This window comes from Gallus gallus, chromosome 31 (genome assembly GCF_016699485.2).
Source record: "Gallus gallus isolate bGalGal1 chromosome 31, bGalGal1.mat.broiler.GRCg7b, whole genome shotgun sequence".
NCBI lineage: Eukaryota > Metazoa > Chordata > Aves > Galliformes > Phasianidae > Gallus > Gallus gallus.
This window is the reverse complement of record NC_052562.1, coordinates 911,612-935,822: the sequence shown is the minus strand read 5'-3', so window position 1 is coordinate 935,822 and position 24,211 is coordinate 911,612. Positions and strand designations below refer to the sequence as shown.

General features: G+C 58.7%; 1 protein-coding gene and 1 long non-coding RNA gene across 2 annotated transcripts; both read right to left on the bottom strand.

The window, feature by feature from the left end:
* Positions 1-1,587: 1,587 nt before the first annotated feature.
* Positions 1,588-2,743, bottom strand: LOC121107898. The gene is made up of 3 exons (XR_005842286.1): positions 2,665-2,743; positions 2,018-2,083; positions 1,588-1,640 (listed from the first exon to the last, which is right to left on the bottom strand). It is a non-coding gene; the product is annotated as an uncharacterized LOC121107898 (long non-coding RNA).
* Positions 2,744-12,546: 9,803 nt separating this feature from the next.
* LOC121107805 (coiled-coil domain-containing protein 81-like) lies at positions 12,547-19,651 on the bottom strand. Its single transcript, XM_040653975.2, has 13 exons — positions 19,304-19,651; positions 18,786-19,017; positions 17,110-17,171; positions 16,421-16,574; positions 15,894-16,150; positions 15,474-15,545; positions 14,992-15,064; positions 14,758-14,869; positions 14,266-14,389; positions 13,619-13,684; positions 13,101-13,243; positions 12,768-12,893; positions 12,547-12,658 (listed from the first exon to the last, which is right to left on the bottom strand). Exons 1-13 carry the CDS (start codon positions 19,538-19,540, stop codon positions 12,547-12,549), a joined length of 1,770 nt encoding a protein of 589 aa, XP_040509909.1. The 5' UTR covers positions 19,541-19,651.
* Positions 19,652-24,211: the final 4,560 nt, after the last annotated feature.

The following is a 24,211-nucleotide window of genomic DNA, read 5'->3' as shown; positions in this document are numbered from 1 at the left end:
AATACACTCCCCAGCTGCAGGCAGGAGTGCTCTCGAGCCCTGGCGGGAAAGGTCTCTCAGGTGCCCTCGTGTTCCCTTGCCCCTGCCTGCTCCTAGGTCCCCACGGAGCTCCCCCGTGGTTCTGCCACGGAATTTCTGTTGCTGGGAGGGAGCTGTGGGGGTACGAGGGTGACACACGGACTTCTGCACAGGAAACGGGCACGGCCGGCAGAGGTGACTGTCATCCTGGGAGACCACTCCTGGAGAGCACGGGCCTACCGGGCCTCGGGAACAGCTCTCGCTGCCGCCCCAAATTCCTCCCGCAAAGCACAGCTCCAGCTGCCTCACGTTAGCTTATGGCGACAGGACACGACACCAGCACACTGACTGGAAAGAACGCCAATTCTCTTTATTTTTATCTGGGATACTCTGCGTCAGGCCTGGGGCCCCCAGTACAGGAAAGACGCAGAACCTGTTGGATCAAGTCCAGAGGAGGGCACAAAGATGATCAGAGGGCTGGAGCACCTCTCCTGTGAAGAAAGGTTGATGGAACTGGGCTTGTTTAGTTTGGAGAGGAGAAGGCTCCAGGGAGACCTCACTGCGGCCTTCCAATGCTTGAAGGGAAGAAATAAACTGAGGGGAAACGGCTGTTTATACGAGGGTGGACAGTGGATACGACAAGGGGGAATGGTTTGCAACTGAGAAAGGGGGGAAGAATTTGGTTAGATATTAGGGGGAGTTCTTCACTCCACGAGGCTGGTGACGCACCGGAACAGCCTGCCGAGAGGGGGTGGATGCCCCATCCCCAGAGGCATTCAAGGCCAGGCTGGATGTGGCTCTGGGCAGCCCGGACTGGTGGCTGGTAACCCTGCACATTGCAGTGGGGGTGGAAACTAGATGATCTTCAAGGTCCTTTTCAACCCAGGCCATTCTACAAGTCTTTTGATTCTACGATTTGCCATTCACAGGTGGAAATCCGGACAGCTTCCCAGCCCCCTTGCCGACAGCTCCAAGCGCCGTCACACTGTTGCCAGCACCTTCCCCTCTGGAGCGGTACGAGCATCGAGCACTAGGGAGGTGAAAGGACAGTGCACGGAAGCGTTACGGGCTGAGCGCAGGCAAGTACCGCAGGCTGGGGCTCCAGCCCGGCTCTCAGGATCTGCTGCCTATGCAGCTTACCAGGGGAGCTGCCGCTTCAGCTCCAGCTTATGCCGGTTTCTTTTCCGCGGTGTCAGCAAAAGCCTCTTGCTGATGGAGGTGGGGCTCCAACCTTTGGAGCACCTGAGCTGCTCGCGGGGAGAGGAGGCTGCAAACCGGAGGACAAAGTCATCCCTCAGGCCTCTGCTGAGCCCCCCTCTGGCTCTCCCCTCACCCAGCCCCGCACCCCCGTGCTGTCCGCGTGTCCCCACCCTTGCACCCCGCCAGCACTTTCTGGCCTGGGCCGTGCTCGTCCCCGAGCTGCAGGGTCACAGCTGCCCGAGTGCCTCAGGCAGCCAACAGAGCCCGCACACACTTACTCGGCATGCAGTGACAGCTTGGTCGCTGTTCCCATTTTTACTTCCCGGCGGAGGATCCACATCCTTCCTCCACCTCCTCCTCCACTTGCTGTCCCCGGGCTGGGCTGGAGGACGCGGAGCCCACACGCTCGCACTGGCAAACCGCTGCCAAAGAGGAGACAGCTGTCAGCAAACGGCTGGGAGCACAGGGCTGTTTCCCACAGGCCCTCTGTCAAGGGCCCTGCTGTAGGCCCTGGCAAGCAGGAGACTCGGCCCTGCCAGCCCACGGCTGCCCGCCACCCTTCTCCCTGCGGGGCTGATGCCAAGCTCTCCTCCCAGGGAGGAGCAGGCCAGCCCCTGCCGTGCCGCTCGCCTGCCCGTCCTGCTCCCACCCCCCTGAGCCCTGCTGAGCTCGCACCCTGGCTCAGAGGACGGCGGCTCTTGTCAGCAGGTCGATCCCTGACAGTACCTGCAGTGGAGGCTGGTCCTCCCCTGCACTCCAGCCTTCCCATGCCGCTCTTTCTGCCCGCGTTTTGCTCTACCTGCTGCTGGTACACGGGCCACGTGCGGTCTGCTTCATTCCACAGGGCAGACACTTCCCGGAGCTCCTGCAGAGAGACAGCAGCATACAGGATCAGCCCTCAGCCCCTGGGGCCTTCCTTCAGCTCCACGCTCCTGCTCCTCGCCTCTGGAGGAGCAGGCCTGGCCTGTCGGCACTGCTTTGACCCTGAAGGATCAGGGGCCCCAAAGCCAGGCCAGGATCCGCAACTTGTGGCAACATGGCTCACTGGTCGTATCCCACTCCCACAGCCCCTACTCAAAATCAGGGTGCTGTGGCAGGTGGCAGGCCAGGAGGCGAGAAGAGACAGGGCAGGTGTTGCAACACCCTCCAGCTACAGAGGAGCCGGAGGAGTGGGCAGAAATGAGAAATGATGGCACCCAAAGGCCTGTGCTCCAGATCACTGCACACGCAGAGGCTTTTGCTTCCCTCGTGCGGAAGCACTCCAGGCCGGGCTGGATCAGGTTTAGAGCAGCCTGGTCTAGAGACAGGGGTCCCTGCCTACAGCAGGGGATTGCAACTAGGTGATCTGAATGGTCCCTCGCAACCCGCACTGTTCTGTGATTCTATGATGCTAACATTTGTGCAGTCTCAAGCAGCACAGTCCCTGCAGCAAGGCAGAGCCGGTACCTGCAGCACTCTCTTAGAGTCCTCTGTCGCAGGGAGTGCAGTGCTGGTCTGGGCAGGAGTAGATGGTTCCTTTCTGTCCTGCTTGCTTTCTTTCCCGTGGGAGCTGCCTGCACCACGGCAGGGAGCACGCTGCAAACAGGCACAAGAGGAGTCTGCAGGAGCCTGGGACACCTTGGTTCTCCCCCCATGCTCCCACAACCATAAAGATGGGCTCCGGTGCAACGTGGAGAGGACCCCTGACGGGAGAAGAGCTTCTGCGATCAAGAGGGATCAGCATTCAGCTCCCCCAGGGATCGGGGACCAGGCTGGAACATGCAGCTGCTGTGCCTGCCGCAGGCAAGCATGCTGCACGCTCGCCGTCCTGGAGAAGGACGGCCCCCACTGGGGAAACACGTGTGTCAGGAGCCTTTCTGAATGCGCGGAGCTGGCAGGTCCAAGGAGGAGGCCACTCCTACACGAGCACACGAATCTCCTTCTTCTTTTTGCCCAAGGATCTTCACCTGGCAGAAGGCTCTTTGCCACATCTTGCTGCCTTGAGCCTGCCCTGGTATTGACAGCAGCATGGAGGGGGGAAGTGTCTTCCGCTTCTGTAGCAGCCTGCCGGCAGTGCCCCCTGGAACCAAGAAAGGAAGAAGCTCTTCACAGCAGCCCCACGGGCGTGGCACGTGAACGTGGATCCGGCCACCCGGCATGGGACAGGGCCCGCCCCTCCTGCTGCTGGGACCCTTTCCCTCACCCTCTACTCATCTTCCGCGCCACTGCAGCGTTCCTTTCTGCGGCGGCCTCTGCTCTGCTCTTTTCACAGCGAGCTGAAACCTGGAAACAAAGAGTGACAAGCCTTTGAAAATGGATGACCTCCTACCCCATGCAGCTTGTCGGCGGTATTTATCTATGTGTTACGCAAAGCGTTGGCACCCTTCCCTTCCTGTCCATGCCAAACCAGCACATGTAGCCGAAATTCTTTTCCACGTGCAGGCCGTTCTCTCTGATGGGAATCGGGGACCGGTTGGGCACCAGTAACACAACCTTGACTCCCCATCCCTCCGGGAGAAGACACACACAGCCAAAAGGCAGCAGTAGTGAAGCAGGAGCCAGGCTTTCCAGCATTTCTCCCCGACCGCATGCCTGAGCACGGAGACCCAGCAGGGCACGTTCAGAAGGAGGAGGTGGGAAGGAAGCCCGTCTCCTGGCCAGCTAAGTGCTGCAGAGGAAATGCACTCACCTCGGCAAACACCATGGATTCCATGAGCGGTAGTCTCTGACCCGAAGTCAGCAGAACGGGCCGGGCCAAATTCTCTGCAAAGGAGACACAGACCTGCTGGAGGCTTGCCTAGGCCATTTTTTTTCATGGCTCTTGTTGACAGGAAGCAAGCCTGGCTCCCATGCCAAGAGAAAGCTGCTCTCCACCAAGCCTCTTCCGGGAACATCAGAGCTTTGCTCTGCTCTGGAGGAGCTGGACGGCAAAATACTGAGGCCGTGCAAGGGCACTGCCAGGCTTGCCGCAGGGGCAGAGATCCAGGAAAATCTCTGTGCCAGTGGAGAAAAGCGGAGGGGGCAAGCGTGGGAAAGGCATTTGACTGGCCTGCCACATCCAGGCTGGCCAGCGGTGATCTGATTGCGCACCCTCAAACCTCCTCAAACTTACAGTGTGGAGCAGGCAGTCAGGCTGGCATTGCTCTCCAGCGTTGTAATGCAGCTGACAAGAACCTCATGCAGAGGAAGTCGTCCTCGTACGTCAGAACGCCGATGTTCTTGAAGGCGAATGAGACGTGCGCTTGTTCCTCAGGAGGTGACAGTACAAGAGGACGGTCTCTCGCACGCAGCGCGCTGCACCACGTTGTGCAGCGAGATGGCCGGTGGCTCGCGAGAGCTGCCGGTAGTTCAGCCGCTCAATCTTGACCATCGTCTGCAAGGAGAAGGCACATCCTCACTGCCACAGCAAGCCACATTCCCATGCAACATTCATACCAAGTCCAAGGAGAAGGTCCTTTAGAGAAACAGCTCTTGGGCTGTCGTGTGGGTGGGTTGGTGCTGTGGTTCCTTTTGGAGGAAACTCACGCTGCACCCGAGCTTTGCAGACAATTCTCTGCTGCTCCCAGCCGGTTTCCACAGAGCAGGGAGAACACGCCCGGCCGGACATGGGGCGGGAAGGGAAGGTGGCCGCTGCCTTCTCACCGGGGATGAATTCGGTGGGGCGACGTGGAGGTCCTGCAGCCACAGCACCCCGATGGTCCAGCTGGAAGACAGGTCTTCGGACCGACACCGCCCACTTCTTTGCTGTGGAATTGCTCTCGGACCGCAGCAAAGAGCCCGAGTCCCGGGACCAGGACTCCCTGCACAGGGAAAAGACAGAAAGGCTGACGCGTGTGTACTTCAGGGCGGGCAAAAGCCACGAACATCAAGAGCAGGGCGGCACTGCTCTCCGCCCTCCCCGCTCCCAAAGGGCAGCGGGGCAAGATGGCGCTCTCTGGAAAGCTTTGGAAAAATCTGTGGTCCCTGCAATACCGCCACCTCCGCATAGTATTTCCCGAATCCCTTGGCTAGAGAGGAGCCCGGATATTTGCAGCACAGGGGACATTTACAGCCTGGGACTGATTCCCGAGGGTTATGCTTGGCGCAGGGCCAGAAAAAATCCCCCCCTTTCTCCCTTTGCTCTCCCCATCCTGACCCACCGGGCAGAGTGGAGCCCCTGCCTGTGCCAAACATTTGCTCAGGGCAGCTCTGGCCAAGAAGCTGCTCTGGGCACCCGGCTTGGGCTCACTGTGCTGCTGTGGTGCTCAGGGAGGGATTGCTCTGCGGGGCCCACGCTCTGGGCAGACTGAACTAGGGCCCTCTCCAGGGCGAGGGCCACCAGGACACCAGCCCACCTTGTCAGCTTCATCTGTTCCAGGATGTAATCAGACACAGCATCCCAGATCGCCACAATCTCTGCAAAGGAAAGAAAGACGTGTCAGGCTCCAGGCCAGCCTCTTCACAGCCTCTTGGCAAGCTCCTCACCCAGACAGTGATCGATACAGGCGCACACAAACACCCAGAAAAACACCACCATGGCTACAGAGCCGGCTGGGCTTTGCTCCAATTTCAGCCTTATGCAGAGCCCAGAGGGGAACCGGGGACATAGGAAGCCTCCGGGACATCGGAATGGAGGAGAGCTGAGTTCCAGAGCTGGAACCTACGGAAACACCGTCTCCCAGGGAAACCTGGCCTTGGACCCGCCCTATCACAGGGGACTCGCCATGCCCTAAAGGAACCTGGGGGCTCTGGGCAGCTCTACTATCGGGACCTGGCTGCCACATCGTCCCCAGAGCCTAGCGGGACCCTTGGGCGGGGCTCTCGCAGCAGCCCCCAGCCACGTCCAGCCAACCGCAGAGAGCAGGAGCTGCGGCTTTTGACAGCTGTAACAGCCCCCCCTGCGATGCCTTGCCAAGGGGGCCCGGAAAGCCTGACCTTCGGCAGAGAGATGCAGGAGCGTTGGGAACGTGTAGACCAGCTCCGAGCTGATGGTCACAGTCCAGCAGCCTTCCATGTCGCTTGCCGGCAGCCCTCGGCTCGCAGCTAAGGATGCCCCTCCCTGGCTCCTCAACCAACAGTTCTCTGCAAAGTGCCCCTGCTCCTCCACGCGTCACGAGGGTCGCCCGGTGCAGCCTTGCTGCCCCTGACCTGACTCCTGGCCACAGAAGGACAGAGCCCCTGAGCAGTGCTCCAGCAGCGCCCAGGCCTTGCAGGGAAGTGCCGGCACTGCCGCTGCCCAGGAAACACATCCTTTGTGATGCAGTGCATCCCATTGTGACATCAGCCCGCGTCACCTGGAGCTCTGTTAGGTCACCGGCAGGGAGAGGGGATCTCCTCTTCCACGCGCGTCCAACCCGCAGCCTGGCCCAGCCTGCCCCGCTGCCGCCCCCTGCCCCGCCGAGCGGCCCGGCCCCGGGCGGGCACCCCATGCTCACAGCAACCCAACATCGGTGTGCAGCGGGCACTGGGCTGCTTACAGCCCAGTGGTGAGGTGCTGGCACAGGCTGCCCACACACAGACGCTGTGCACGCCCCGTCCCGACGGGTGTTCCAGTTCAGCCTGGGTGGCACCCTCAGCAACCTGACCTAGAGCCTGAGCTCGCTGTTGGCCGCTGCAGGCGGTTGGAACTAGGTGATCTTTGAGGCCCCGCGTTCCGAAAGGCAGCCACGCGGCCTCCCCAGAGCCTTCTGTTCTCCGCGCTCAACAAGCCCAAATCTCTACGTCTCTCTCCAAAGGAGACCTTCCTGATGCTGGCCTTTCAAGTCACGTCCCCCACGTCCAAGTTACGTGCCCATCGTGTGCTAATGTCGTGGTGCCAATCAACGGCGTCAGCGGGAAGGGCAAAGACACCAACGTAAGGGATAGGCTTATTTTACTGCCTAGTACAAAATGCTACCAAAAAATAAAGCAGTGTCTAAAGCCAAAAGAGAAGCTTAACAGTGAAGGAAATAAGCAAGGCAGCGGGCCTAAGCGTTGCTACACGAGCTCCGTGATTCAGAAAGACACATCACCAAGCGCCCGCACACCTCACCATCACCCAGATCCGCACTCACGGGGGAGCCCCGTTGGCAATGAGCATCTGGAGAAGCTCTCCCGGCCACTGGGAGTTGTACAGGCAATGCATCCATCCCGTGGGCGAGGTGTCCAAAGCCGCTGCAAGCAGGTCCAGCCTTGATGCCACTGAATGAACCGATCCACGTGGCAGTCCGGGGAAACCACCAACACCCGGTGCCCTCTTTCTCCTCTTGCTTTTCTCCCCACAGCCTGGCCAGGTTCGAGGAGAAACAAAAGGATTGTGCTCTCAGTTGTGGCTGGACCACAGGCCTCTTTGGCAAGACTGTCCTGCCCAGCCCCCCCGCGACAGGCTGCGCCGGGTAACAAAACAGAGCAGCAAAGCTCCCCTCGGCTCCTTGGGGAGGGCCCGTCGTCGTCACGGAAACGCACTGTGACAGCACCCAGCTTCCAGCAGCCCGGTGATGTCAGCCGCGCTGTGACATCCTCCGCCTGCCCCGGAGCCCCAGCCTGCGAGCTTTCCCGGCCTCGCACACTAACCAGCCGAATCCTGCCGTGCCGGATGTGGCCCCTCCGGGCAGAAGCTCCGCCGCACGAACCCTCAGCGGAGGGGGCAGAGGCCTGCCAGCTCTGAGCCTCACCCGGCCGCGCTGCAGCCTGCCGGCCCGGGCTGGCCCGGTTGGGCCCCTCACAGTCCATTTCGGGCTCCCGCAGCGCACACGGCCGCCCTGCCTTTGTAAGCAGCCGCTTCAGCCGTGGGGCTGTGCCGGCTGCCATCGGCCCGGGGCCCCCTCGCGCCCACACCTCCCCCGCCCCCCCGCACACGGGGCTCCGCACGGCCGCAGCCCCGCGCCGCTCCCGGCCCGCGCGCCTCACGGCAACGGCCGCGCAACGGCCCGGCCCGGCCCGGCCTCTCCTTGCTCAGCGCCAGCGCCGCCGGCTCCGATTGCCTGAGCGAGCGGCCGTTGGCAGCCGGCTCGGGCTCGGATTTCGCCCCTCGCTGCCGGCCGCGGGTGCGGGGCTCTGCCACGTGAGCTCTCCCTCCCCCACACCCCTCCGCCGGGCGGTCAGAGACCCCTCCCGGCATTTCTTTCTGCGCCCACTGCCATGGCACGAAGCAGACCCGCGCTCTGTACGTCAGCTCCTTGCTGCTCTGCCGCCTCGCTGCGCTTTCTGCCGCGTTCCGCTGTCACTGTGGGAAGGAAGAGCAGATCCAGCAGAACGCCAGCGCTGCAGCCCTGTGCATCCCAGCCATTAACACAGCAGGCCGTGCAGTCGGCTGCACGTGGCTGCTTTCTGTGAGAAACGCTCAAGACCAACAATTTCTACTTTGCTTCGTATTGCAATAATGGGCGCACGCCCCCTACTGACAAGGGAGAAATTGCGCAGCTGGTCAGTGAAATCCATCCCCTTCCACCCCCTGGCTCCGACGCCGCTAAAGCCTCTCCTGGCACTCATTGCTTGAGCGTCTCAGGCTCGCAGTCTTCCGACGCTGTTGCTCCGTTGCACTTCCATAGCGATGGTTGCACTTCCACAGCTCCATTACACTTCCATAGCTATGGTGACACTTCCATAGCTCCATTACACTTCCATAGCTGTGGTTACACTTCCATAGCTATGGTTAAACTTCCATAGCTGTGGTTACACTTCCACAGCTCTGTTCCACTGCCATAGCTGTGGTTGCACTTCTACAGCTCCGTTACACTTCTACAGCTCCGTTACACTTCCATAGCTGTTGTTACACTTCCATAGCTATGGTTACACTTCCACAGCTCCATTACACTTCCACAGCTATGGTTGCACTTGCGGAGCTCCATTACACTTCCACAGCTCCATTACACTTCCATAGCTGTTGTTGCACTTCCATAGCTGTGTTACACTTCCGTACAACGTCTGTTACCAACCCATTGCCTTTGGGTGTTTTGTGGTCTTTTTATGACGATAGCAGGACAGTATTTTCAACAATCTGCACACTAGCCCTGTCCTGTACCGAACTCTCCCCTGCCTTATAGAACTACCTTACCTAGTGCCTGTGCCAGTTTTACCTAGGTCGGAGCGCCCCAGTCTCAACTTTACTCTGTTCAGCAGCTTTCTTTGCGAAAGGCAGCTTATCCTGTGCTACATACAGAAATACTGGAAACTTGCACTGCAAAAACACAGTCTGCCTCCCACAGTTTCCCCTCTTTCTTTTTACCCTTTTGTGTTTTTGCTCCAGACTATGAAGCACTTCTAATGTAAGAAAACTACCTTACTATGCATAGTAAGGGAGTTTTGATGGATAATACTAATTACTTCGATGATGGATAATAATAATTTATCAAAACTGATCATCTTGCTGTTCTGCGTACTCTGATAGATATGTTGATTATTAAGAATAACAATTTCTTCACCCTTGCACGCTTCATCCCAGTATGAACAAGTAGTAAGTCTTGACTCAGAGCATAATCAACACTAGAGGTTCCAAGCTACTAAGGGATGTGGGGAAGATGGGGAGGTTAGCAATAGTAAAGAAAGAATCATAGAATCATAGAATCGCTAAGGTTGAAAAAGACCCACAGGATCATCCAGTCCAACCATTCGCCCTTCACCAATGGTTCTCGCTAAACCATGTCCCTCAACACAACATCCAAACACTCTTTGAACACCACCAGGCTCGGTGACTCCACCACCTCTCTGGGCAGCCCGTTCCAGTGCCTGACCACCCTTTCAGACAAGTAGTATTTCCTAACGTCCAGCCTGAACCTTCCCTGGCGCAGCTTGAAGCCATTCCCTCCAGTCCTATCACTAGTCACCCGAGAGAAGAGGCTGACCCCCAGCTCACTACAACCTCCCTTCTGGTAGTTATAGAGAGCAATAAGGTCTCCCCTGGGCCTCCTCTTCTCTAGACTGAACAACCCCAGCTCCTTCAGCCGCTCCTCGTAAGGCCTGTGCTCCAGACCCCTCACCAGCTTTGTTGCCCTCCTCTGGACACGCTCCAGGGCCTCCATGTCTTTCTTACAGTGAGGGGCCCAAAACTGGACACCGTACTCAAGGTGCAGCCTCACCAGTGCTGAGGACAGGGGGATAATTACTTCCCTGTTCCTGCTGGCCACACTATTTCTGATCCAAGCCAGGATGCCAGTGGCCTTCTTGGCCACCTGGGCCCACTGCTGGCTCATGTTCAGTCTAGCGTCAATCAACACCCCCAGGTCCATTTCCTCTACACAGTCTTCCAACCACTCTGCCCCAAGCCTGTAGCGTTGCCTGGGGTTATTGCGGCCAAAGTGCAGGACCCGGCATTTGGTCTTGTTGAATCCCATCCCATTGGCTTCAGCCCAGCTATCCAACCTATCCAGATCCCTCCGTAGGGCTTCGCTACCCTCAGGCAGATCAACGCTTCCAGCCAGCTTGGTGTCATCTGCAAACTTACTGAGGGTGCACTCAATGCCCTCATCCAGGTCATCAATGAAGATATAAAACAGGACAGGCCCCAGCACCGACCTCTGGGGAACACCACTCGTGACCGGTCGCCAGCTGGATTTAACTCCATCCACCACCACTCTCTGGGCCCGGCCCTCCAGCCACTTCCTTACCCAGCCACGAGTGTATCTGTCCAAGCCACGGACTTGCGAGGAGAATACTGTGGGAGACAGTGTCAAAGGCTTTGCTGAAATCTAGGTGGACTACATCAACAGCCTTTCCCTCATCCACCAGACGGGTCACTAGATCATAGAAGGAGATCAGGTTGGTCAAGCAGGACCTGCCCTTCGTGAACCCATGCTGGCTAGGCCTGATCCCCCGCTTGTCCCGCACATGCCGTGTGATCTCCCTCAAGACAATCTGCTCCATAATCTTCCCCGGCACCGAGGTCAGGCTAACAGGCCTGTAGTTCCCCGGATCCTCCCTGCAGCCCTTCTTGTAGATGGGAGTCACACTGGCAAGCCTCCAGTCTTCTGGGACCTCTCCCGCCAACAAGGAGCGCTGATAGATGATGGAAAGCGGCTCGGCTATCACCTCCGCCAGTTCCCTCAGCACTCTCGGGTGAATCTCACCCGGTCCCATGGACTTGTGGCAGTGCAGATGGAGTAGCAGGTCCGTGACTGTTTCCGCCTGAATCGTGGGAGGTCTAGTCTGCTCCCCAGCCAAGGCTGCCAGGACAGAGAGTGGAGAAACCTGAGGATAACCGGTCTGACTTCTAAAGACAGATGTAAAGAAGGCATTCAGAACGTCTGCCTTTTCCTTATCCTCAGTGGCCACGTTCCCAGCCTCATCCAGTAGAGAATGGAGATTCTCCCTGGTCCTCCTCTTACTCTAGATATACTTGTGAAAGAGTTTCTCGTTCCCTTTTACCCCAGCAGCCAGGTTGAGCTCAAGCTGGGCTTTTGCCTTTCTGATTTTGGGAATCAGCCCGGGGGCAGTTCAAAGCAAGCGCATCCACCTTTGCAGAACCCTTGGCAATACACTCCCCAGCTGCAGGCAGGAGTGCTCTCGAGCCCTGGCGGGAAAGGTCTCTCAGGTGCCCTCGTGTTCCCCTTGCCCCTGCCTGCTCCTCGTCCCCACGGAGCTCCCCCGTGGTTCTGCCACGGAATTTCTGTTGCTGGGAGGGAGCTGTGGGGGTACGAGGTGACACACGACTTCTGCACAGGAAACGGGCACGGCCGGCAGAGGTGACTGTCATCCTGGGAGACCACTCCTGGAGAGCACGGGCCTACCGGGCCTCGGGAACAGCTCTCGCTGCCGCCCAAATTCCTCCCGCAAAGCACAGCTCCAGCTGCCTCACGTTAGCTTATGGCGACAGACACGACACCAGCACACTGACTGGAAAGAACGCCAATTCTCTTTATTTTTATCTGGGATACTCTGCGTCCAGGCCTGGGGCCCCCAGTACAGGAAAGACGCAGACCTGTTGGATCAAGTCCAGAGGAGGGCCACAAAGATGATCAGAGGGCTGGAGCACCTCTCCTGTGAAGAAAGGTTGATGGAACTGGGCTTGTTTAGTTTGGAGAGGAGAAGGCTCCAGGGAGACCTCACTGCGGCCTTCCAATGCTTGAAGGGAAGAAATAAACTGGAGGGGAAACGGCTGTTTATACGAGGGTGGACAGTGATACGACAAGGGGGAATGGTTTGCAACTGAGAAAGGGGGGAAGAATTTGGTTAGATATTAGGGGGAGTTCTTCACTCCACGGAGGCTGGTGACGCACCGGAACAGCCTGCCGAGAGGTGGTGGATGCCCCATCCCCAGAGGCATTCAAGGCCAGGCTGGATGTGGCTCTGGGCAGCCCGGACTGGTGGCTGGTAACCCTGCACATTGCAGGGGGGTGGAAACTAGATGATCTTCAAGGTCCTTTTCAACCCAGGCCATTCTACAAGTCTTTGATTCTACGATTTGCCATTCACAGGTGGAAATCCGGACAGCTTCCCAGCCCCCTTGCCGACAGCTCCAGCACTGTTGCCAGCACCTTCCCCTCTGGAGCGGTACGAGCATCGAGCACTAGGGAGGTGAAAAGGACAGTGCACGGAGCGTTACGGGCTGAGCGCAGGCAAGTACCGCAGGCTGGGCTCCAGCCCGGCTCTCAGGATCTGCTGCCTATGCAGCTTACCAGGGGAGCTGCCGCTTCAGCTCCAGCTTCTGCCGGTTTCTTTCCGCGGTGTCAGCAAAAGCCTCTTGCTGATGGAGGTGGGGCTCCAACCTTTGGAGCACCTGAGCTGCTCGCGGGGAGAGGAGGCTGCAACCGGAGGACAAAGTCATCCCTCAGGCTCTGCTGAGCCCCCTCTGGCTCTCCCCTCACCCAGCCCCGCACCCCCGTGCTGCCGCGTGTCCCCACCCTTGCACCCCGCCAGCACTTTCTGGCCTGGGCCGTGCTCGTCCCCGAGCTGCAGGGTCACAGCTGCCCGAGTGCCTCAGGCAGCCAACAGAGCCCGCACACACTTACTCGGCATGCAGTGCCAGCTTGGTCGCTGTTCCCATTTTACTTCCCGGCGGAGGATCCACATCCTTCCTCCACCTCCTCCTCACTTGCTGTCCCCGGGGCTGGGCTGGAGGACGCGGAGCCCACACGCTCGCACTGGCAAACCGCTGCCAAAGAGGAGACAGTGTCAGCAAAACGGCTGGGAGCACAGGGCTGTTTCCCACAGGCCCTCTGTCAAGGGCCCTGCTGTAGGCCCTGGCAAGCAGGAGACTCGGCCCTGCCAGCCCACGGCTGCCCGCCACCCTTCTCCCTGCGGGGCTGATGCCAAGCTCTCCTCCCAGGGAGGAGCAGGCCAGCCCCTGCCGTGCCGCTCGCTGCCCGTCCTGCTCCCACCCCCTGAGCCCTGCTGAGCTCGCACCCTGGCTCAGAGGACGGCGGCTCTTGTCAGCAGGGTCGATCCCTGACAGTACCTGCAGTGGAGGCTGGTCCTCCCCTGCACTCCAGCCTTCCCATGCCGCTCTTTCTGCCCGCGTTTGCTCTACCTGCTGCTGGTACACGGGCCACGTGCGGTCTGCTTCATTCCACAGGGCAGACACTTCCCGGAGCTCCTGCAGAGAGACAGCAGCATACAGGATCAGCCTCAGCCCCTGGGGCCTTCCTTCAGCTCCACGCTCCTGCTCCTCGCCTCTGGAGGAGCAGGCCTGGCCTGTCGGCACTGCTTTGACCCTGAAGGATCAGGGGCCCCAAAGCCAGGCCAGGATCCGCAACTTGTGGCAAACATGGCTCACTGGTCGTATCCCACTCCCACAGCCCCTGCTCAAAATCAGGGTGCTGTGGCAGGTGGCAGGCCAGGAGGCGAGAAGAGACAGGGCAGGTGTGCAACACCCTCCAGCTACAGAGGAGCCGGAGGAGTGGGCAGAAATGAGAAATGATGGCACCCAAAGGCCTGTGCTCCAGATCACTGCACACGCAGAGGCTTTTGCTTCCCTCCGTGCGGAAGCACTCCAGGCCGGGCTGGATCAGGTTTAGAGCAGCCTGGTCTAGAGACAGGGGTCCCTGCCTACAGCAGGGGATTGCAACTAGGTGATCTGAATGGTCCCTCGCAACCCGCACTGTTCTGTGATTCTATGATGCTAACATTTGTGCAGTCTCAAGCAGCACAGTCCCTGCAGCAAGGCAGAGCCGGTACCTGCAGCACTCTCTTAGAGTCCTCTGTCGCAGGGAGTGCAGTGCTGGTCTGGGCAGGAGTAGATGGTTCCTTCTGTCCTGCTTGCTTTCTCCCGTGGGAGCTGCCTGCACACGGCGGGAGCACGCTGCAAACAGGCACAAGAGGAGTCTGCAGGAGCCTGGGACACCTTGGTCTCCCCCCATGCTCCCACAACCATAAAGATGGGCTCCGGTGCAACGTGGAGAGACCCCTGACGGGAGAAGAGCTTCTGCGATCAAGAGGGATCAGCATTCAGCTCCCCCAGGGATCGGGGACCAGGCTGGAACATGCAGCTGCTGTGCCTGCCGCAGGCAAGCATGCTGCACGCTCGCCGTCCCTGGAGAAGGACGGCCCCCACTGGGAAACACGTGTGTCAGGAGCCTTTCTGAATGCGCGGAGCTGGCAGGTCCAAGGAGGAGGCCACTCCTACACGAGCACACGCATCTCCTTCTTCTTTTTGCCCAAGGATCTCACCTGGCAGAAGGCTTCTTTGCCACATCTTGCTGCCTTGAGCCTGCCTGGTATTGCAGCAGCATGGAGGGGGGAAGTGTCTTCCGCTTCTGTAGCAGCCTGCCGGCAGTGCCCCCTGGAACCAAGAAAGGAAGAAGCTCTTCACAGCAGCCCCACGGGCGTGGCACGTGAACGTGGATCCGGCCACCCGGCATGGGACAGGGCCCGCCCTCCTGCTGCTGGGACCCTTTCCCTCACCTCTACTCATCTTCCGCGCCACTGCAGCGTTCCTTTCTGCGGCGGCCTCTGCTCTGCTCTTTTTCACAGCGAGCTGAAACCTGGAAACAAAGAGTGACAAGCCTTGAAAAGGATGACCTCCTACCCCATGCAGCTTGTCGGCGGTATTTATCTATGTGTTACGCAAAGCGTGGCACCCCTTCCCTTCCTGTCCATGCCAAACCAGCACATGTAGCCCAAATTCTTTTCCACGTGCAGGCCGTTCTCTCTGATGGGAATCGGGACCGGTTGGGCACCAGTAACACAACCTTGACTCCCCATCCCTCCGGGAGAAGACACACACAGCCAAAAGGCAGCAGTAGTGAAGCAGGAGCCAGGCTTTCCAGGATTTCTCCCCGACCGCATGCTGAGCACGGAGACCCAGCAGGGCACGTTCAGAAGGAGGAGGTGGGAAGGAAGCCCGTCTCCTGGCCAGCTAAGTGCTGCAGAGGAAATGCACTCACCTCGGCAACACCTGGATCCCATGAGCGGTAGGTCTCTGACCCGAAGTCAGCAGAACGGGCCGGCCAAATTCTCTGCAAAGGGACACAGACCTGCTGGAGGCTTGCCTAGGCCATTTTTTTCATGGCTCTTGTTGACAGGAAGCAAGCCTGGCTCCCATGCCAAGAGAAAGCTGCTCTCCACCAAAGCCTCTTCCGGGAACATCAGAGCTTTGCTCTGCTCTGGAGGAGCTGGACGGCAAAATACTGAGGCCGTGCAAGGGCACTGCCAGGCTTGCCGCAGGGGCAGAGATCCAGGAAATCTCTGTGCCAGTGGAGAAAGCGGAGGGGGCAAGCGTGGGGAAAGGCATTTGACTGGCCTGCCACATCCAGGCTGGCCAGCGGTGATCTGATGGCGCACCCTCAAAACCTCCTCAAACTTACAGTGTGGAGCAGTGCAGTCAGGCTGGCATTGCTCTCCAGCGTTGTAATGCAGCTGGACAAGAACCTCATGCAGAGGAAGTCGTCCTCGTACGTCATAACGCCGATGTTCTTGAAGGCGAATGAGACGTGCGCCTTGTTCCTCAGGAGGTGACAGTACAAGAGGACGGTCTCTCGCACGCAGCGCTGCACCACGTGCAGCGAGATGCCGGTGGCTCGCGAGAGCTGCCGGTAGTTCAGCCGCTCAATCTTGACATCGTCTGCAAGGAGAAGGCACATCCTCACTGCCACAGCAAGCCACATTCCCATGCAACATTCATAACCAAGTCCCAAAGAGAAGGTCCTTTAGAGAAACAGCTCTTGGGCTGTCGTTGGGTTGGGTTGGGCTGTGGTTCCTTTTGGAGGAACTCACGCTGCACCCCGAGCTTTGCAGACAATTCTCTGCTGCTCCCAGCCGTTTCCAAAGAGCAGGGAGAACACGCCCGGCCGGACATGGGGCGGGAAGGGGAAGGTGGCCGCTGCCTTCTCACCGGGGATGATGTCGGTGGGCGACTGGAGGTCCTGCAGCCACAGCACCCCGATGTCCAGCTGGAAGACAGGTCTTCGGACCGACACCGCCACTTCTTTGCTGTGGAATTGCTCTCGGACCGCAGCAAAGAGCCCGAGTCCCGGGACCAGGACTCCCTGCACAGGGAAAAGACAGAAAGGCTGACGCGTGTGTACTTCAGGGGCGGCAAAAGCCACGAACATCAAGAGCAGGGCGGCACTGCTCTCCGCCCTCCCCGCTCCCAAAGGGCAGCGGGGCAAGATGGCGCTCTCTGGAAAGCTTTGGAAAAATCTGTGGTCCCTGCAATACCGCCACCTCCGCATAGTATTTCCCGACATCCCTTGGCTAGAGAGGAGCCCGGATATTTGCAGCACAGGGGACATTTACAGCCTGGGACTGATTCCCGAGGGTTATGCTTGGCGCAGGGCCAGAAAAAATCCCCCCTTTCTCCCTTTGCTCTCCCCATCCTGACCACCGGGCAGAGTGGAGCCCCTGCCTGTGCCAAACATTTGCTCAGGGCAGCTCTGGCCAAGAAGCTGCTCTGGGCACCCGGCTTGGGCTCACTGTGCTGCTGTGGTGCTCAGGGAGGGATTGCTCTGCGGGGCCCACGCTCTGGGCAGGACTGAACCTAGGGCCCTCTCCAGGGCGAGGGCCACCAGGACACCAGCCCACCTTGTCCAGCTTCATCTGTTCCAGGATGTAATCAGACACAGCATCCCAGATCGCCACAATCTCTGCAAAGGAAAGAAAAGACGTGTCAGGCTCCAGGCCAGCCTCTTCACAGCCTCTTGGCAAGCTCCTCACCCAGACAGTGATCGATACAGGCGCACGCAAACACCCCAGAAAAACACCACCATGGCTACAGAGCCGGCTGGGCTTTGCTCCAATTTCAGCCTTATGCAGAGCCCAGAGGGGAACCGGGGACATAGGAAGCCTCCGGGACATCGGATGGAGGAGAGCTGAGTTCCAGAGCTGGAACCTACGGAAACACCGTCTCCCAGGGAAACCTGGCCTTGGACCGCCCTATCACAGGGGACTCGCCATGCCTAAAGGAACCTGGGGGCTCTGGGCAGCTCTACTATCGGGACCTGGCTGCCACATCGTCCCCAGAGCCTAGCGGGACCCTTGGGCGGGGCTCTCGCAGCAGCCCCCAGCCACGTCCAGCCAACCGCAGAGAGCAGGAGCTGCGGCTTTTGACAGCTGTAACAGCCCCCTGCGATGCCTTGCCAAGGGGGCCCGGAAAGCCTGACCTTCGGCAGAGAGATGCAGGAGCGTTGGGAACGTGTAGACCAGCTCCGAGCTGATGGTCACAGTCCAGCAGCCTTCCATGTCGCTTGCCGGCAGCCCTCGGCTCGCAGCTAAGGATGCCCTCCCTGGCTCCTCAACCAACAGTTCTCTGCAAAGTGCCCCTGCTCCTCCACGCGTCACCGAGGGTCGCCCGGTGCAGCCTTGCTGCCCCTGACCTGACTCCTGGCCACAGAAGGACAGAGCCCCTGAGCAGTGCTCCAGCAGCGCCCAGGCCTTGCAGGGAAGTGCCGGCACTGCCGCTGCCCCAGGAAACACATCCTTGTGATGCAGTGCATCCCATTGTGACATCAGCCCGCGTCACCTGGAGCTCTGTTAGGTCACCGGCAGGGAGAGGGGATCTCCTCTTCCACGCGCGTCCAACCCGCAGCCTGGCCCAGCCTGCCCCGCTGCCGCCCCCTGCCCCGCCGAGCGGCCCGGCCCCGGGCGGGCACCCATTGCTCACAGCAACCCAACATCGGTGTGCAGCGGGCACTGGGCTGCTTACAGCCCAGTGGTGAGGTGCTGGCACAGGCTGCCCACACACAGACGCTGTGCACGCCCCGTCCCGAGGGGGTGTTCCAGTTCAGCCTGGGTGGCACCCTCAGCAACCTGACCTAGAGCCTGAGCTCGCTGTTGGCCGCTGCAGGCGGTTGGAACTAGGTGATCTTTGAGGCCCCGCGTTCCGAAAGGCAGCCACGCGGCCTCCCCAGAGCCTTCTGTTCTCCGCGCTCAACAAGCCCAAATCTCTACGTCTCTCTCCAAAGGAGACCTTCCTGATGCTGGCCTTTCAAGTCACGTCCCCCACGTCCAAGTTACGTGCCCATCGTGTGCTAATGTCGTGGTGCCAATCAACGGCGTCAGCGGGAAGGGCAAAAGACACCAACGTAAGGGATAGGCTTATTTTACTGCCTAGTACAAAATGCTACCAAAAAATAAAGCAGTGTCTAAAGCCAAAAGAGAAGCTTAACAGTGAAGGAAATAAGCAAGGCAGCGGGCCTAATCGTTGCTACACGAGCTCCGTGATTCAGAAAGACACATCACCAAGCGCCCGCACACCTCACCATCACCCAGATCCGCACTCACGGGGGAGCCCCGTTGGCAATGAGCATCTGGAGAAGCTCTCCCGGCCACTGGGGAGTTGTACAGCAATGCATCCATCCCGTGGGCGAGGTGTCCAAAGCCGCTGCAAGCAGGTCCAGCCTTGATGCCACTGAATGAACCGATCCACGTGGCAGTCCGGGGGAACACCAACACCCGGTGCCCTCTTTCTCCTCTTGCTTTTCTCCCCACAGCCTGGCCAGGGTTCGAGGAGAAACAAAAGGATTGTGCTCTCAGTTGTGCTGGACCACAGGCCTCTTTGGCAAGACTGTCTGCCCAGCCCCCCCGCGACAGGCTGCGCCGGGTAACAAACAGAGCAGCAAAGCTCCCCTCGGCTCCTTGGGGAGGGCCCGTCGTCGTCACGGAAACGCACTGTGACAGCACCCAGCTTCCAGCAGCCCGGTGATGTCAGCCGCGCTGTGACATCCTCCGCCTGCCCCGGAGCCCCAGCCTGCGAGCTTTCCCGGCCTCGCACACTAACCAGCCGAATCCTGCCGTGCCGGATGTGGCCCCTCCGGGCAGAAGCTCCGCCGCACGAACCCTCAGCGGAGGGGGCAGAGGCCTGCCAGCTCTGAGCCTCACCCGGCCGCGCTGCAGCCTGCCGGCCCGGGCTGGCCCGGTTGGGCCCCTCACAGTCCATTTCGGGCTCCCGCAGCGCACACGGCCGCCCTGCCTTTGTAAGCAGCCGCTTCAGCCGTGGGGCTGTGCCGGCTGCCATCGGCCCGGGGCCCCCTCGCGCCCACACCTCCCCCGCCCCCCCGCACACGGGGCTCCGCACGGCCGCAGCCCCGCGCCGCTCCCGGCCCGCGCGCCTCACGGCAACGGCCGCGCAACGGCCCGGCCCGGCCCGGCCTCTCCTTGCTCAGCGCCAGCGCCGCCGGCTCCGATTGCCTGAGCGAGCGGCCGTTGGCAGCCGGCTCGGGCTCGGATTTCGCCCCTCGCTGCCGGCCGCGGGTGCGGGGCTCTGCCACGTGAGCTCTCCCCTCCCCCACACCCCTCCGCCGGGCGGTCAGAGACCCCTCCCGGCATTTCTTTCTGCGCCCACTGCCATGGCACGAAGCAGACCCGCGCTCTGTACGTCAGCTCCTTGCTGCTCTGCCGCCTCGCTGCGCTTTCTGCCGCGTTCCGCTGTCACTGTGGGAAGGAAGAGCAGATCCAGCAGAACGCCAGCGCTGCAGCCCTGTGCATCCCAGCCATTAACACAGCAGGCCGTGCAGTCGGCTGCACGTGGCTGCTTTCTGTGAGAAACGCTCAAGACCAACAATTTCTACTTTGCTTCGTATTGCAATAATGGGCGCACGCCCCCTACTGACAAGGGAGAAATTGCGCAGCTGGTCAGTGAAATCCATCCCCTTCCACCCCCTGGCTCCGACGCCGCTAAAGCCTCTCCTGGCACTCATTGCTTGAGCGTCTCAGGCTCGCAGTTCCGACGCTGTTGCTCCGTTGCACTTCCATAGCGATGGTTGCACTTCCACAGCTCCATTACACTTCCATAGCTATGGTGACACTTCCATAGCTCCATTACACTTCCATAGCTGTGGTTACACTTCCATAGCTATGGTTAAACTTCCATAGCTGTGGTTACACTTCCACAGCTCTGTTCCACTGCCATAGCTGTGGTTGCACTTCTACAGCTCCGTTACACTTCTACAGCTCCGTTACACTTCCATAGCTGTTGTTACACTTCCATAGCTATGGTTACACTTCCACAGCTCCATTACACTTCCACAGCTATGGTTGCACTTGCGGAGCTCCATTACACTTCCACAGCTCCATTACACTTCCATAGCTGTTGTTGCACTTCCATAGCTGTGTTACACTTCCGTACAACGTCTGTTACCAACCCATTGCCTTTGGGTGTTTTGTGGTCTTTTTATGACGATAGCAGGACAGTATTTTCAACAATCTGCACACTAGCCCTGTCCTGTACCGAACTCTCCCCTGCCTTATAGAACTACTTACCTAGTGCCTGTGCCAGTTTTACCTAGGTCGGAGCGCCCCAGTCTCAACTTTACTCTGTTCAGCAGCTTTCTTTGCGAAAGGCAGCTTATCCTGTGCTACATACAGAAATACTGGAAACTTGCACTGCAAAAACACAGTCTGCCTCCCACAGTTTCCCCTCTTTCTTTTTACCCTTTTGTGTTTTTGCTCCAGACTATGAAGCACTTCTAATGTAAGAAAACTACCTTACTATGCATAGTAAGGGAGTTTTGATGGATAATACTAATTACTTCGATGATGGATAATAATAATTTATCAAAACTGATCATCTTGCTGTTCTGCGTACTCTGATAGATATGTTGATTATTAAGAATACAATTTCTTCACCCTTGCACGCTTCATCCCAGTATGAACAAGTAGTAAGTCTTGACTCAGAGCATAATCAACACTAGAGGTTCCAAGCTACTAAGGGATGTGGGGACTGGAGGTTAGCATAGAAGAAGAATCTGTGGGGAAGCAGAAGTAAGTAGAAAAGAAAGAATCATAGAATCATAGAATCGCTAAGTTGGAAAAGACCCACAGGATCATCCAGTCCAACCATTCGCCCTTCACCAATGGTTCTCGCTAAACCATGTCCCTCAACACAACATCCAAACACTCTTTGAACACCACCAGGCTCGGTGACTCCACCACCTCTCTGGGCAGCCCGTTCCAGTGCCTGACCACCCTTTCAGACAAGTAGTATTTCCTAACGTCCAGCCTGAACCTTCCCTGGCGCAGCTTGAAGCCATTCCCTCCAGTCCTATCACTAGTCACCCGAGAGAAGAGGCTGACCCCCAGCTCACTACAACCTCCCTTCTGGTAGTTATAGAGAGCAATAAGGTCTCCCCTGGGCCTCCTCTTCTCTAGACTGAACAACCCCAGCTCCTTCAGCCGCTCCTCGTAAGGCCTGTGCTCCAGACCCCTCACCAGCTTTGTTGCCCTCCTCTGGACACGCTCCAGGGCCTCCATGTCTTTCTTACAGTGAGGGGCCCAAAACTGGACACCGTACTCAAGGTGCAGCCTCACCAGTGCTGAGGACAGGGGATAATTACTTCCCTGTTCCTGCTGGCCACACTATTTCTGATCCAAGCCAGGATGCCAGTGGCCTTCTTGGCCACCTGGGCCCACTGCTGGCTCATGTTCAGTCTAGCGTCAATCAACACCCCCAGGTCCATTTCCTCTACACAGTCTTCCAACCACTCTGCCCCAAGCCTGTAGCGTTGCCTGGGGTTATTGCGGCCAAAGTGCAGGACCCGGCATTTGGTCTTGTTGAATCCCATCCCATTGGCTTCAGCCCAGCTATCCAACCTATCCAGATCCCTCGTAGGGCTTCGCTACCCTCAGGCAGATCAACGCTTCCAGCCAGCTTGGTGTCATCTGCAAACTTACTGAGGGTGCACTCAATGCCCTCATCCAGGTCATCAATGAAGATATAAAACAGGACAGGCCCCAGCACCGACCTCTGGGGAACACCACTCGTGACCGGTCGCCAGCTGGATTTAAACTCCATCCACCACCACTCTCTGGGCCCGGCCCTCCAGCCACTTCCTTACCCAGCCACGAGTGTATCTGTCCAAGCCACGGACTTGCGAGGAGAATACTGTGGGAGACAGTGTCAAAGGCTTTGCTGAAATCTAGGTGGACTACATCAACAGCCTTTCCCTCATCCACCAGACGGGTCACTAGATCATAGAAGGAGATCAGGTTGGTCAAGCAGGACCTGCCCTTCGTGAACCCATGCTGGCTAGGCCTGATCCCCCGCTTGTCCCGCACATGCCGTGTGATCTCCCTCAAGACAATCTGCTCCATAATCTTCCCCGGCACCGAGGTCAGGCTAACAGGCCTGTAGTTCCCCGGATCCTCCCTGCAGCCCTTCTTGTAGATGGGAGTCACACTGGCAAGCCTCCAGTCTTCTGGGACCTCTCCCGCCAACAAGGAGCGCTGATAGATGATGGAAAGCGGCTCGGCTATCACCTCCGCCAGTTCCCTCAGCACTCTCGGGTGAATCTCACCCGGTCCCATGGACTTGTGGCAGTGCAGATGGAGTAGCAGGTCCGTGACTGTTTCCGCCTGAATCGTGGGAGGTCTAGTCTGCTCCCCAGCCAAGGCTGCCAGGACAGAGAGTGGAGAAACCTGAGGATAACCGGTCTGACTTCTAAAGACAGATGTAAAGAAGGCATTCAGAACGTCTGCCTTTTCCTATCCTCAGTGGCCACGTTCCCAGCCTCATCCAGTAGAGAATGGAGATTCTCCCTGGTCCTCCTCTTACTCTAGATATACTTGTGAAAGAGTTTCTCGTTCCCTTTTACCCCAGCAGCCAGGTTGAGCTCAAGCTGGGCTTTTGCCTTTCTGATTTTGGGAATCAGCCCGGGGGCAGTTCAAAGCAAGCGCATCCACCTTTGCAGAACCCTTGGCAATACACTCCCCAGCTGCAGGCAGGAGTGCTCTCGAGCCCTGGCGGGAAAGGTCTCTCAGGTGCCCTCGTGTTCCCCTTGCCCCTGCCTGCTCCTCGTCCCCACGGAGCCCCCGTGGTTCTGCCACGGAATTTCTGTTGCTGGGAGGGAGCTGTGGGGGTACGAGGTGACACACGACTTCTGCACAGGAAACGGGCACGGCCGGCAGAGGTGACTGTCATCCTGGGAGACCACTCCTGGAGAGCACGGGCCTACCGGGCCTCGGGAACAGCTCTCGCTGCCGCCCAAATTCCTCCCGCAAAGCACAGCTCCAGCTGCCTCACGTTAGCTTATGGCGACAGACACGACACCAGCACACTGACTGGAAAGAACGCCAATTCTCTTTTTATCTGGGATACTCTGCGTCCAGGCCTGGGGGGCCCCAGTACAGGAAAGACGCAGACCTGTTGGATCAAGTCCAGAGGAGGGCCACAAAGATGATCAGAGGGCTGGAGCACCTCTCCTGTGAAGAAAGGTTGATGGAACTGGGCTTGTTTAGTTTGGAGAGGAGAAGGCTCCAGGGAGACCTCACTGCGGCCTTCCAATGCTTGAAGGGAAGAAATAAACTGGAGGGGAAACGGCTGTTTATACGAGGGTGGACAGTGATACGACAAGGGGGAATGGTTTGCAACTGAGAAAGGGGGGAAGAATTTGGTTAGATATTAGGGGGAGTTCTTCACTCCACGGAGGCTGGTGACGCACCGGAACAGCCTGCCGAGAGGTGGTGGATGCCCATCCCCAGAGGCATTCAAGGCCAGGCTGGATGTGGCTCTGGGCAGCCCGGACTGGTGGCTGGTAACCCTGCACATTGCAGGGGGGGGGAAACTAGATGATCTTCAGGTCCTTTTCAACCCAGGCCATTCTACAGTCTTTGATTCTACGATTTGCCATTCACAGGTGGAAATCCGGACAGCTTCCCAGCCCCCTTGCCGACAGCTCCAGCACCTGTTGCA

Excerpts from the sequence above, each read along its gene's own strand:
- LOC121107805 (XM_040653975.2), bottom strand. The coding sequence starts at position 19,540 with ATGGCAGCCGGCACAGCCCCACGGCTGAAGCGGCTGCTTACAAAGGCA. Across the intron at positions 19,018-19,303 it reads GGCACGGCAGGATTCGGCTG|GCTGTGGGGAGAAAAGCAAG; the intron begins GTTAGTGTGCGA and ends AACCCTGGCCAG. Across the intron at positions 16,151-16,420 it reads GCCCACCGACATCATCCCCG|ACGATGTCAAGATTGAGCGG; the intron begins GTGAGAAGGCAG and ends TTCTCCTTGCAG.